The 15378-nt window shown below is 33.5% G+C and overlaps 1 protein-coding gene across 1 annotated transcript in view; it reads left to right on the top strand.

The window, feature by feature from the left end:
- Window positions 1-15378, top strand: part of CACNA2D3 (calcium voltage-gated channel auxiliary subunit alpha2delta 3) — a 395935-nt gene that overhangs the window by 336979 nt on the left and 43578 nt on the right. Inside the window, exons 28-29 of the mRNA XM_042880325.1 lie at window positions 12067-12128; window positions 13020-13064. Coding sequence (XP_042736259.1) covers window positions 12067-12128; window positions 13020-13064 — 107 coding nt within the window. The remainder of the gene's footprint in view (window positions 1-12066; window positions 12129-13019; window positions 13065-15378) is intronic.

Raw genomic sequence — 15378 nt, 5'->3', positions numbered from 1 at the left:
ATGTGGGAGAAAAATATTGGGATGATGATTAAGGATTTCAGATACCCTGGGAGGAAATTTATGCAGGGATAAAACAATCTGCATTTAAATAGAGTAACAGAAAAGCAACCAAACAGCAACAAAAAGCCCATGGCTATGAAATATAAAAAGAAGCTTTAATAAAAGACCTTTTATAGAGGTGTGCAGTTTATACCAGCAATAATGAAGCAATTTTATTGGGATAACCCAATGGCAACTAAAGGAAACTGAAGATTGAAATCTTTAAGTAAAACCCCTTTTTCTCTGTTTTTATTCTTTTTCTTTCTTTCTTTTTGCTTTGTTTTGTTTGTTTTGCTTTGGTTTACTATTTTCATACCCAGAATCACAAAGGAGCCTTGTTTTATGGTTTCTTTTCTTATCACTAGAGTAAAATTTCTTCAATAGTAATTTCAATTTAAAAATTTGTATCAAAAGGGAACAATATTGTCCTTTTCTCGACCTGGTAAAAATGCAAATAATTTATTGAGATCTACTTTAATACAATTATTAGAAGTATCATGCCAAATAGCTGACGTGCTGCTTGCTAGGTAAGGAGGAAAAATATATTAATAATTTTGGCATAAATGTCCAAGTCCTACCAGTTGTAAAACTGAGCCATGTCTGCTGGCGTAGGTTGCTTTGTTTGTTTTATTTTGTTTTTGTACTAACCAAAGTTATCTGCAAGCTTGTTACTATGGTTTCTATTTTACTGTCCCTTAAAATGCTGAAGGATTAATTTTCTGGGTCAAGTAAACGCATTAGTTATGAGGATGAAAATATTATAACAGCACTTGAAAAGCCTATGTATAGGCAAGTATAAAGAAAAAAAGTACAGTATAAAAGTAAGTCATTACTTCTGAAGCTGAGGAAACATTTAAATGTTAGTCTCATCTTTTTATCTTCAGTATTAGCATATGACTTCCATGTCACTGAGTAAGACTATAAGAACTCAGGCGGTACATATTATCATTTAATGCAATACAGCATATCTCTTTTTATGTAAAGGTACTTTTATTTTATTACCATTTAATTTAGGACATGATCTCCACGTTCCCAGCCTCATTGATCCTTCTCTGTCCAAACAGCTATGGCTATCTTGGTCAACATGAGCATATTATAACCTTTATTTGCTTTCATTCTGCTCTGCAGTAAGTTATTTTTGAACATAATGGCAGGGCTGACCTTGATTACTCATGTTTTGGCTGAAACTTTTCATCTTTTTCCCTTCACAAAATGACAGTACGTTTCTCAGCATCCATTTTCTCTCTGACTCTGTTTCAGCAGAGTTAGAATAGATAAGTTCAAAGAACAATATTACTGCCTTCTCTGCTTCTGAAAGTAGTCATTGGGAGAAAGTAAGCTACCATTTTTAGAAGCTGAAGAAGTTAAGCATTATGTGCCTGGTTTATAGAACTAATCATTTCCATACCTCTCCTTTTAGTGTCCGTAAGATCTTAGGTTTTCATTAGTTACTGCTACAAACTGTCTTTCTCTAAATTCTATAGGAATAGGAAAAAGCAGGGAATTCTCTTTCTCTCTGTAATTGTTAGTTTTTGATGATTAAGGGGTTCTAATGATCCAAACATGGGCTTTGGTGAGCATTTGTATTTTGTGCAACTGAAAGGAGCTGAAATGTCCAATACAGGCTTGTGCATGGAAAGTAAACACCTTGTCTACTCTACTATATGCCCTTGGTTGGTCATGTTTTACATACTGACATTTTAACTTAGGATTTAAAGGGATACTTAGTTTTGTAGCCTGCCGTTTCTTGAACTGGGTACCTGAATGCAGATTTGTAAAAGAAGCAGACATCAGTATGCCAGAAGGAGTCACACAGTGCATGATTCTCCCTCACTTTGATTGAAACCTGGCTAAAATCAGTAATGCAGAACAGCATTCCAATTTCATCATTACACTGCAAAAGATAAAAATTTATTTGTCTCCAAACCTCTTCAAAAGTATTTCATTATTGTTGCTAAGGCATGTTTTTCAGTTTTACATAATCAAGAGTTTGGGCCTGGTTGTTATGTATGTTTACAGATCACACCCTAATGTGCAACATGTATTTGTAATACTTAGCTGTTACTGCTTTCATTCATTATATTTTAATCACTTCTTATAGATTGTAAGGTGTCCTTTGTCCCGTTTCACTAACAAGGAAATGGAGCACAGCACGGAAGGGGTGCTCAATTTGCTCAAAGGTTGCACTGCAGGTAAACTGCAAAGCAAGGAACAGAACAATCTTCAGAATCTCAGTTCTTAAGCCAGTGGACCACCCAGTCTTCATAGATGTGTGTTCTCTGATAGAAGTTCCTCAGAAATTCAGATGCTGTAGGATAATGTCCTTATGTACAAAGAATGTAACGTGTGAACAATGTTGTCATTTAATAAGGGATTGTTTTATAAGAGCAGTTAATGAGTCTTGAGTGTGATAAGCATTGGTAATGCTAATGCTTACCATTTTTCAGAGATTAAGATGGGTTGAATGATGGAGGGTTTCCCATGCTAAAAAGTCCTGCTGTAAATGTTCCTCCTGCTAATGTAATTAGGAAATATTGGCCTTGGTTAATGTAACTTAAAGAAAACATGTTGTCTTCATCAAACTTTTTCAAGTTGTTAAACAGGCATCGCCTTGTCTAGAAAGAAAATGGGAGCATATAGAGTTTCCATGGAAACTCAGTTAAAATGCTGATTTGTGGAAATGGTCATAATCAGTACCATAATCTAATCTTATTGAATTAAATGGAAAAAAAAAAATCTTAGTTACTAAGTACCGAAGAACAGTGTAAGTATCTCTGTGCATGCAGAAATCATACCCCTCTTCCTCTAGTTACTTTCTAAGTGCAATTAAAATCATGGAATAAAGCAGGGAATTTCTGCTAGCATTCTCATTTTCCTTCTATGGATAGTTTTACTGTTTTTTTAAACATAAAAATCAACATACAAATATAAATCTATGTAAATGTACTTTATTTAAGTTGGTAAAAGCTTAATGCATTTCTAGTACATGTCTTACATGTTATTCTTTAATGAAAGGAAGGGGGGCTTTTCCCTTGGAGTAGGGCACACCTGCTCTGTAAAGTGAAAAAAATTGAGATATTCTTTTCTTCCCTCACAGACATACTGAAAGCATCCTTGCTGATAAAATGCAGAGCTGATTAATTTGACTGTATTAGAAAATGAAATGTTCTAGTAAATACATTGTAGAAATATATTCAAGAGAGCCTCTGTAGTTTAGAGGTGCCTACTTTTTGAAAATTGGTGATTCAAATGTATTCTGTTGCCTACTAGTGTTGGAAGAAACACAGTAGAGACTCTGGAAGAACTCCCATACATACACTAATTGCAATGTGAGATAAGAGCTCCTGCAAATCCCAGCAGTATTTGTCTGTCCTTATAGGTGCGTATGTCCTAACGGCCAATTTAAGAAACTGCTATGAAATTTTGGCCTTTGGAAGACTGTTTTTCATTCTAAGTCAGTAATACCTGAACCTTTATACAACAACATCATTTCTGAAAATTCTTATCAAAAGTATTCTCTGAATGGATATTTAAGGGCTTTTTCCATTCCTATCATATGCTGAGCATCCCTTAACTTTCACAGACTACAGTGAGCAGTAGTAATACTCAACACCTTTTAGGCATAAGCCCCAGTTACATTTACACAGATCTTACAACTTAGTAGAGATAGCAGCTATTTTGTGTGATAAAACCTTAGTTTAATGAAATGTCAAGGACAGCTACCTTTCAGCAAACACCCCTGATTTATTTCAAAGCTATTCCTTTAGAGAGGATTAGAGCTAGTATTTGTGATATTGATTTACCTAAAAAATATGAATTTATTCTCTTAAAATATGCTTTACTTCTCTATTGAAAGCTAAATCCTACACATTATTAGGAAATAAATTGAAGTATGCTTCTTGTTGAAGCATCTGGATAATAGATTTTGTAAAGTATATTGCATTTATACTGCTGTTGTGGAAAACACGCCAGCACTTATTCTAGTTTTAGAATTTAATAACTCACAGATAAGTTCAAGAATAGTTTTTTCTAGAATAACTTGGTGCACAGATCTCTCGACAGTGATGAAATTTTATCAAGAAGTTTTAAAAATCTCAGTGCCTTTTGATTTTATTGGTTTTAATGTTTTTGACATTTAACATTTAACGTTTGTTTTCTTCGAATATCCTTTAAAAGCGTTAATTAAATATGTATTTGGAAAGAGATAAGTCAGTAGAATTTTCTTTGTATTTTGTAACACCAGGGAGTTGCAAAATGCTTCATTTATCTAATGAAGTAAATCAGTTCTTGGCTACTTTTTAGCAGTGTGAAAATCTCTCTCAATTCATGAATATTCAGATCAGCCCTAAGCAAATATTTCTGCTGAAGGTTACCTGAGTTTATCTAGAAATTCTGCAGATGCTTTTTCTTTTTCCCAACTTGTGATAAGACAGAAAAAAATGGAAAGTTGTTATTCTGTCCCTCAGTGCGTGACCTGTTCGTTGCGCTGTTCTCCAGGTCACATGCTTAAATGAAAGAAAATATAAATTTATTTCTCCAATAAAGGTAATTCCTAAAAGGAATAATTAATGTATCTTGACAGAGTTTTGTAACGCTAGAATTTCTACAAATGTAGAATAAATAATAAAGCTAACTAAATGTGAAAGTATTCAGATCATTGCCAATCTTAATCCAGTTCTAAAAATTGAGTACATTTTCATGGGAAAGTATGCTGTCTGTAGCTTTTACCATTGCTGCCTTTTACAGTTGTTGCCTTGTACAGACACAAGCATAATATACAGGGTTTGCAAAACCACTATTACTGTTTTCTTTATACTTTCAAATACAGAATCCATAATGTTTCTAATGTGTTACTTCAAGTCTTACAGCAATTCGAAGTAATTTCATAATCACAATAGAGTGCAATTTTGTAGAGAATGTCACATTATAACTCAGTTATGAAGGAATCCAAGTCTTATTTTTAGTGATATGATGATTTTGATAAAATATTGGTGTTTTCTTACTGAATATACCGTCTGTTTACCTAATAAGATTTTGTATATTCTCAGTAGCCATTCTGAAATGCTGGAATTCCAATTTGGGAGGGATAGACCTCTTTTGTAATAAGAGCAATGAATATTTTTTCCATTTTTAAAATGAGTCTTTTTCACAATGCTAAAATTTGTTGATAAGAGCTTTATCTTTCAACTGAGTTAGGTAGTAGCCAGGATCAAATCTGAAAAAATGAAATGCTATCAAAGTTTGACCACAGTGTATTTTAGTTAAAGCAGAAGCTGAGAGCCTGACATCTCCTAAGAGAATCTGGTCACAGCCTCCAAGAGTTCAGATAAAGATCCTGATTTCTGGATGTTTTTCTGAACTCCAAGTCTCTTGAGGTTCATTAATTGCAAACTTGAAACCACAGCTTGTTGGCTGAGATGTGAAAGAAATACTAGCTAAACCACACTAACTAGTAAGATTAGGGCTTCAGCTATAAGGAAATAAAACTACTCAATATGCTCTTTCTCTCTTTTTCTTTCTCTCTTTCTCTCTTTTTCTCTCTCTCTTTCTTTCTCTCTTTTTCTCTTTTTCTCTTTCTCTCTCTCTTTCTCTCTTTCTCTCTTTCTCTCTTTCTCTTCCTTTTTTTTTTTTCCCCTTTTCCACTTCTCTTTTCTCTCCCTAATGCAATGAAACAGGTGTCAGTATGCGTCAGATATATTCTACAAATCACAGTAAAGGATCCTCTAGACACCAGACAGGGCTTAACCATGCTCTACTACACTCTCTTTAAATTGTACAGTTTAAACCACTTTTATACTATCAATGTTCTCCTTGTACTTCTCAGGAGCAAGGTATATATATTTCCAGCAAAGTGCACTTACTGTAGTTTTGTATGCCAAGGAGTTACCTCCCTCCAGGAATATGAAAGATTTTTTTTTTCCTGGAAAAATTACAAACGCATTCCCAAGTAGGTCCCTTGAGCTGTACTCTGGGTGCAGAGAGTTTATCATGGGGTAAAATAGTAGATTTTTTGTGGGAGCCCTTTGTTACAATGTTGGCAGCACATCTACTATCTTGTAAAGTTTGAAATATGGCATAACTGTCTGAATGATAATTTACAGATAACCTGTTTTCCTCCAAGCTCCTCAGTGAAGCCTCCTGAAAAGTCAAAATACTTTCAGTCAACAATGTCTATATTTTTTTATGTTTCCACTCAATTTATATCCTTCCTCTGCTTCCTCTTGCTCCTGCTGCTACTTCATTAGTCCTCCAGAAGGAAGATATGTGTCGGGGAGTCAAAGGGAGTCTGGTTTATGATGATGTTCACAGACTGCCCTCCGCAGTTCTGTTTTTCAGGGATTGGCTGCAAACCAAGCCCTTCAGCTTTCCCCCGTGGTTTGAGTTTGGATGAACTTCGGCATCCCAGCAATCATCATCCTGCTCCCCTTTCAGCTTGGCCTCACATCAAGTTCCCAATATCTCCTCCCTTTCTGCTTAAGCTTGGCCTCCAGGAAATACCAGTTGCCACTGCCTTTGCTGTATCTTGGGAGTTTCCATCCAGACAACTAGTTTCCACCACTAATTCTAAACATATTCTGGGAGAAAATAGTACGTTTAAGATTTGTTAGTAAAGGGGGACATCTTCAACTGTCCATTCGCCATTTAAGAAGAATGCATATGTTTACATGTTGCATCTCAGCACACCTGCTGGAGTATTCTATGCATTAGCTAAGACCTTATGACATGTTATGAAAACTGTATTGTCTCTCATAACAAAGCTCTGACACTGATAAATACTTATATGCTACTTAGAAATGTATGTGTAAGTGTGCAATCATCCCACTTATCTGAAGCTAAAAGGATAAAGATAAAATACCCATAATAACACTGATATATTTTTCTAAACATTAGTTAAAGTTCAAAAAAATTCCGATTGTGATTTTTTTTCTATTTCATGTTGTACCTAGGTTAATAAAATACTTGTCTTTGGGAAAATCAATCGGTAAGTTTAAATAAGGCGCCAGCTCAAATTTTGGTGCAAAAGTATGTGTGCATTTACAAGGATTTTGAATGAATGTAACACTAAAGCATTTTAAAAATAATTTTAGAATATTATTAGGATAACTTAAGAGTAAAGAAATATGTAGTAGATTCAAGTGATAGGTCTATTATTTTTTGCTGGTTTGCTTGTCCAATAATTTTTGTTTTGAGCCAATACAGAGATTGTCAGCCTCTTTTCAGCTATGAAATGTTATTTCTTGTCATTTTTCTATTGTGGAAAAAAAACTCATACTATTTATCATGAAAAATGACTGCAGTACAGTATGAAAAGTTCCAAACAAAGAAACACTGATAAATTTCACTGATAAATTTCTCCTTAATATTGTTTCTCGTTGTAAATGACAAATAAATATTAAAAAAATAATAATAATGACACTAACCCCTACTCTACCCTGCTTAAAGAAAAAACAATTATCAAACAAAAAGTAACCAACACGCTGCAGAGGGTATTTAATGAATTGTATCACAATCCACATGTCCAAATATGGGATATTTAATTTTCCTTGGGTAAGAACTGTCCAGTTTGTAAGAAAAACAGAAGGCAGCACACAATTACTTAATATTTTGGCCCAGCTTTTTTCTAATTAAAAGTTAGTGTCTAGTATCCCTGAAAAAAAAACCAACACGTTTTCATGTTAAATTTCTGGCCATCTTTTTTTTTTTTTTTTTTTTTTTTTAATAAAAGAAATGAAAATGATAGATAGGTATAGATTGAATTGAAAGATCACTGAGATCAAGAAGAATACTGAATGAAGTGTGAAGTTTGGAAGACTGAAACTGAATTTTACTCTGCTAGTAAACTGTAACTGGGACTAGAAGCAGTCTGAGAAGTACACATTCAATGAGTGCTAATTCATGTCTTGCTTAATGTAACCTGAAATAATTAGTATTACTGAGAATATAACCATAATTATATTACTACATATTACTATATTCTGTTGAAATACCTTTAATTTATTAGCTAACCCTTTTTGTATTGAGAAAACAACTGACTATTTTTAATTATAATACCTAAAACGTTTTGTACAGAACCTAACATAAATATCTTACAGATATTTATAAATACTTAGAAAAACATCAGCTTTGGATGTGAGATACTTCAGTTAATCTCTAACAGAGGTACTTTTTGGCAGTAGGGCTGCTTATTGCTCAATATTGTACCATGGAGCATAATATTCTGCCTCTTAAGCTTTGGATAAGCCGAAATTAAAGTCAGAAAGATTTTGAACTGAATCAAAGACTTAGATTATAGACAAAAGAAATGCAATCAGTTTTTTTGTAAGTAATTAAATCTGTTCTAGAATAATTCACATTTACTTTTTTAGGTATTTTAATAGATATTAAGAGATAATAGAAGTAGTTGGAAAGAAACACATCTTAAGGAGTCTCAGCTTAATGCACAAAGGTGATACAGGTAAAGAAAAATAATCCTGCTGCAAGTCTGTCTCCAAGATTTATTATTTTGAAAGCAAATTAAGCCTCCCTTAAGATAATTCCATCAGAAAAAGGATGTCCAATTATCCTTAAAATGTTGAGCATCGTTTATGTATGATAAATTACCTTAGGCTATCTATACTCTACTGTGGAAAAAGGGAATAGATACTTTATGATATTTCTTTAATCTTGCTAATCTTCTGCTTTTGTATAGTGTTAAGTTCTATGATATTCTACAGAATGGAAACCTTTTTACATTTTACTGCTTTTTCCTTCAGTCTGTGGATTTGATTATCTCTCCCAGGTTTATAGGGAGTTTCATCTCCTCTCATGCTTGAAATAAATCAGTCTGCTCTGTTTTCCTCTCTCATTTTAAGTAGGAGTTGGGCCTTTTTACATAGAGTACAAGAACTCTTATAATTCCCTACACAGAACAAGACTAATTTATTGAGGGAGGATTTCCTTATCATTCTGTCTGTTTGCTTAACCATGGAGATTTTGAGATGAATACAAGCAATTCTGATCTATTCAAATAATTTATTTGTTTTCTTAGATTTTTTCCTTGATACTAAAAGGGCCTGAGTTCTGTGGAAGTTGAGCCCTTCCCAATAACTTTATTCTTACAGCATCCTACAAAAAACAATGAATTGTTACCTTCAGCCTTGGAATAAATGCATAAGGAAATGGAAATGGATTATTTAAAAATTAATGGAGCCAAGAAATTAAATTGATAGTTCTTAAACTTCTTATTTCATAGAGTATGTGCTACAAAATACCAATCACTGTATTAAACAGAGGAAAAAAATGTTGAATGTCTGCTATCCATGCACAGCGTTAAAGCTGCTTATTGAAGTTGCCTAAGTAAATTTGATATTATGGTTGACACAATTACTTGGATTTGGAGTATTCATATGAAATGATACATTTTGTGTTACAGAAAATAGACAAGTACGTGGAGAAAGAGCCTTCATGCCTCTCTGGTAGCTCCCATTAACTGAACATGTAGCCAGCTTATAAAACATAAATTTAAATACAAAAACAAATGCCAGCACAAATATTTTGTTCTGAAGTTCTGAATGCTGATGAACTAGAGATTATTCATAAGAACATATTGGTTCTGAAACCAAAAATATCCTGCACTGGAAAAGCTCAGAGGAAAGCATGTGAAGATGCTTTAGTATCACCTTAGGAATTGAAAAAAATGTAGAGAATATGTAAAAAAAAAGTGTAGAATAGAGATGTTAATTCTTTTAAATAAAGGTTAATCCTATACTTACTAACTGAGTTACAGAAAAATAAATGTCATTTATTATATGTCACATAAGAAATATAGAAGTTATTTAGTGACATAAAAGTTGTGATGTCATATTTTTCATGAAGGGAAAAAAAAAAAAGGTAAAACAATGGTGAGATGAAAATCTCACAGCAAGACATCCCTATTCAAAGCAAATCCCTAATGCTGTCTTCACTGTACAGTGTATATGGGAGATATGTTTTCTCCTCCAATCCTGAAACATAGGTACAAATCATGTAGCTGTTCATAAAAAAAAACAAACAAAACAAAACAAAACAAAAAACAATTACAAGGATTGCAAATCTATCATATGGGAAATACATATTTTGTTGTGTGTTATACTCAGAAAGTTGCCACTGTGACTGAATGACCTTGAGCAGAGCAGGCAAAAGTTTAAATTTTGAAGTTTACCTCATTCAGTGATATTGTACCTGAGAGATAGATGATAGAGCTCTTCTAGAAGTTAGGTATGGAAATAAATGGAATCAATCTTGAAAAAGGAAGGAAGGAAGGCAGTAACTGGTAAAGTCTGGTCTCACTTTCTACAATAACTACATTACTCTTGAGGGTGTGTTTGCTTGAGAGAGAGCGAGTTCAGTATTCATTCCTGGTCTCTTATATCTCATCGTAGTTTCCCTAAGTATCAAAATTCATAGAGCTAATTTTGTGAAAATAAAGCTGTAACTGTCTGTGTCCTCTCATTCTCATGAAGAAGGATGCTCTACATTTCACAGAAATTAGTCCAAGGACTTCAGCTGTCTTTGTGCTACAGCATTCCATCATGCAACTGATTAAAACATTCACATGGAATGTTTTACAGATGAGCTTTCTTGTAAATATCTTGTTTCTTTTCAGAATTTGTCTCGTGGTATGAAATTTATACTGGTCACTGGAAGACCTTTAGAACACATTTGTTTTCTTTTATTTAAGAGTCTGGACTATGTAGTTAGCTTTTCTCTTCACATTTTAGACTTTATTCTAAGAATCATAAAATAGTTCAGATTGGGAGGATTCTCCTGACGTCCAAACTCCTGCATAAAGTTACATATGCATACAATTTAATTACATGAGAAATGATATTTTAATGATTTCTTTACAAGTTTGAGGCTTTGACTGCTCAAGGTAAGTCTAGGCTTTGAATCAGCGTGATACCTACTTCTGTATCTGTTGATCATGCAGTTTCTTCAGTGATTCGAAAAGAAATGTTCACGTGTGTAAAACAAGACATAGACTGTGCTTGATGAAATCTAGGAAATACAAGCTGGTGTGTTTACATTAACTTATAGATGCTGAAATGCATGTCTACAAGTGTAACATGAGATTGAAATTTCAAATACTGGTATAGCAGATATTTCTGTGTTTGAGATGCATTTGTGGAAACTTCCTGAGAGTATGCATTTCCTCCATTTCAGAAAAAGGAATGAGATGTGCAGATCACCTGCATACTAGGAGTAAACCTAAAGGCAAAGAACAGATGTAGAAAACATGTGTTGCATGGCTGTCAGACAGCATCTCCTCATTGACTGTAAAATAAATTACTAGACAATAAAATGCAGTTGGAGAGAGTTTCTTCTGGATTTCATTCTAAAGAAGAGATGGATTTCTGTCCTTACTCTGTTAAGCAAAGACGTCAATGAGTTATTGATAGTAAAAAACTATTTATAACCCACTATGCACATACCTTTTCCTGCCTGCTAAGACAGAAGAAAAATATGTTCATGACATCAGCATGCTTATATTTGCAAAAAAACAATTACCGATGATAAAAAGGTAAATATGTTTTCTTATGATTCTTATTGTGGATCCAATATAAGGAATGAGAAAATGAAATTTTGTTCAAGTTTCCTATACATGATCACTTGAAATATTAACCAAGTCTCTTGAACCAAGTCTCCTGTTGTTTTAGCACATTTGTGTGTTTCAGCACGTAGAGCTGAGAGTGTGTTCCTACAGCTGTTGTATTACCATCAGTAGAATATTAATTTGAGATAGGTTTGAACATAAATATCTTCAGCTTGTGCTTCTTTTGAGTAATATGGAGATGTCTGTAATTTCAGTGTTTTCCTTGTGTAATTGTCACATTGTATTAGTAATATTTGAAATATAATTATGTGCTCTCCTATTTAATCACTGGTGTCTTTTTATTATGGGACTTTCTTTCCCTCTTTATTATAGGACTATTTTTGCTTTTGATTTATTTCAAATCATAGTTTTGAAGCAATTATATAACATACTGTTTTTATTTATGTATTTCCCAGCTGTAGGTATACAGATGAAACTTGAATTTTTCCAGCGTAAATTTTGGACAGCAAGCAGACAGGTATGTTTTAAATGGAAATTTTCCTTGTCATTGAATTCACAACATCTTTCTAGCTGTGTAGTTGATCCACAATTAGTTTGTCACAAAATTGCTGTAAAGCATTTTATTTGAAATATACCTCACATAAGTTGTTACACTATATTATAACCTTCTAGTTAATTGCAGATGAAAAGGATGTTCAGTATGCTTGATTCCATATTTATGGAAACAAAGAAAAAAGTTGTTATATATAAGGAGTTGCTTTGTTGATCTGACACACTTTAATTTTCTCCTTCAGATAAAAGAAAAACAGCAGACCAAGCTGTGATACCTATTCATTTTCAGTAATAGCAGAATTGAACTTTCTTGCAAATCTAGTACCTTTCTTCTGACATTGGGTTAATTGCAGCATCACCTAAATCAGTCAACTAAACGATGTGACTGAATTATGCTTGGCATCTATAGTATTTGATAAACTATCACTAAGATGTTTAGGATATATAGCATGTGTATTCAGTGAAGGGAGTAAACATACACAATCATACACTTCCTGAGGATTCCAGAGACCATCTCCTAAAATGCATGTCCAACCCCTCCCTTCCTCCTCCCACCCCCCAATTAGAAAACCTTGTATTCTTACTGATGAATAATTTCCAAGCTTTTAAACAAAAGGAGATGATGATGTTTAAAACACTTGAAAGTGATACAGTGTGAGTGCAGACAGGAGCAGAAAAAGATTGGTGAACAGATATAACACTTTCCTTCTCTTGCTTTTAGAACAACTGGGGCCTTTGATAAAAATGTAATCAATTTCAACACCATTATAATAGCACTCACCTTATTTCTGAAACTGTCATTTTTCATAATCATCAATCTGGAATTGAAAATATTTATTTTTAATATTGTCTCTAGTGTGCATCTCTTGATGGCAGATGTGCAATAAGTTGTGATGATGAAGTAAGTATTTAACAGCTCTTTATTTTCCATTTATGTTTCCATTGCAGTAGAGCATGAACTTGATTATATGTACAGTGAGAGTTGTATTTCTGATGTAATTAGGAATTGCCTTCTAATTATTATGCAATTTATATAGTGAAACTCATTTTATAATTCCTTGTGAACATCCATTTATTTATGAGATTGACAGCGATACCTGAAATATGCATTGCAATAGATTCTGCTCAGGAATCCAGTTTTGGAAGTCACATGAAGATTCTCAAAGGTGTATTTTTATCTTCTTTATTGTTCACCTGAGGTAGAAGCTAATCTAATATTCACGCTAGTATAAAACATGAACTTTAAGTTGAGCCTATGCAGAATGGATACAAAAATAGCACTTCAGAAATAGGAAAGAAGTAGTCTGAGTCAGTAGTTCTTAATTAATGCACCGAAGGGGTTGTTTAAGTAATGTGTATTTTGGTAAACTTTGGTAAATGAAAATAATATATTAGGTATCTTACGCATAGATTTCTGCAAAGCATATGATATCCGACTATATGATCTTTTGATTAAGCAATTTATCATAAGTTAAATGAATCAAAAAGAGGTTAACAAAGCACAAGCTGCATTTATATTTGTGGAGGAGTTAGATGCATGAGATCATAGAAAATCAGGGTTGCATTTTTGTTATTGTATCATATATAGTTCTTATTGGTATTTTGGAAAAAAAAAACATAAACTTTTACTGATGACAGCCCTGTGTGATCTCCAAACTAAGCAATGGTGGAGGAGACCGGGATCACCAGATAACTGTGCTAGAAAAAAATACATTTATTTAGGTATGATGAAACCTTAATTCGTAGGACTAGAAATAAAAACTGCAGGCTGTAGTTGTATAACTCAGAAGCACTACCCTGAAAAATGATGATTCTAGTAATTCTAGAATCACAGGAGATAATCAGATGAATAAGACATCCTCTTTTTATACGTGCCCTAAAGAACTATTGCAAAACACATGTAAAAAGCAAGCGTCTGTTTGCATCTGTAATTTGTGCTGATGTAATATTTTTTACAATCTTTTTTAACATAGAATAACATTTTTTATACAACTGTAAAGTTTTTATACAGTTTTATTCTGTTTTGTTTTATACATGCTCAGTTGTTTTCAGGCCAGCTGCTCTTAGTATCACCAGATGTGAGCAGTCAGTGCAGCCTCAGTTTCTGCTGCCACTTACATCCTTCTCAACAAAGTGCTACATACAGTACGCGTCTAGCAAACTGAAATACTGTTCTGCAAACTCTGATGCTTAAACAGTCCCTCCTCATCTCTTCTCTTGAAGCTGTTTCTTCCAAAGATCTTGAAGTTCTCACAAGTTTCTGTCATTAATTATTAAAATAGGTACCACAATGTATTATTTGTATTATTCCATAAGTCTTTATTTTCTCCCTTTTTCTGCTGTCGCTTCTTATCTGACTTCTAGTCTCTACGTAACAATCTCTTTCTGACTATTTTAGCATTTGAATGAGACTTTCCATTCTTTCTGCAGAGATGCTGCATGTCCTATATTAATGTATTTTTCCTAAAATCACAGCATTTTCCACCTCTACCAGTGTCTTGACTGCACTCCTACCTATTCCATAGTAGATTCATTGGGAGTATGTTGTCTAGCACTAAATTTATTCATGGCTGTTTAGCACATTAAAAAAATTAGTGATGACAAATGTATTTACATAAAGTGAAATAACTCCTATGGTCAAAAATGTTCACAAATGTATTTGAGGAGCTCTTTCTGACATTTGCTATTATTACTTTCTCTCTCTGTATATACATACAAGGCAAACAATTTTAATTTTTGGATTTGTTTGGTGAAAGTTCATGTATAAAAAGTTTAAATTATGCATAATCTGTATTAGAAATTTCACTGGTAGGATTCTACTTCATAACTCCAAATATTTTGATGCTGAAATGTGTTTTATTGAAAAACGAGTCCAGGATATAGATTCGTAAATTCAATTTTCGCTGAGACTTTCAAGGCAAGGCTGGATAAGGCCCTGGATAACCTGATCTAGCTGTGGTGTCCCTGTTCATTGCATGGGAGTTGGACTAGATGCCCTTAGAAGTTCCTTCCAACTCAAAGGATTCTATGATTCTATGATATGAAATTCACAAAAACCATTCCAGGGATGAAGGTGAAAGTTGAGACATCAGCAATTGCAAAAGTTGAGCACTGACTTCTTCAGCAGATCAAATCAGCATACCTCATATACCAGAACCTCTAACAGTTGGAAGTCAGAAATAACAAGAAATAATTGGAAAATTTTGCAGTAAGCC

The sequence above is a fragment of the Lagopus leucura genome, unplaced genomic scaffold, assembly GCF_019238085.1.
Source record: "Lagopus leucura isolate 7727_CA_CO unplaced genomic scaffold, USGS_WTPT01 Super-Scaffold_100026, whole genome shotgun sequence".
NCBI lineage: Eukaryota > Metazoa > Chordata > Aves > Galliformes > Phasianidae > Lagopus > Lagopus leucura.
The sequence above is the reverse complement of the archived record's forward strand: the minus strand, read 5'-3'. Positions and strand labels throughout refer to the sequence as shown.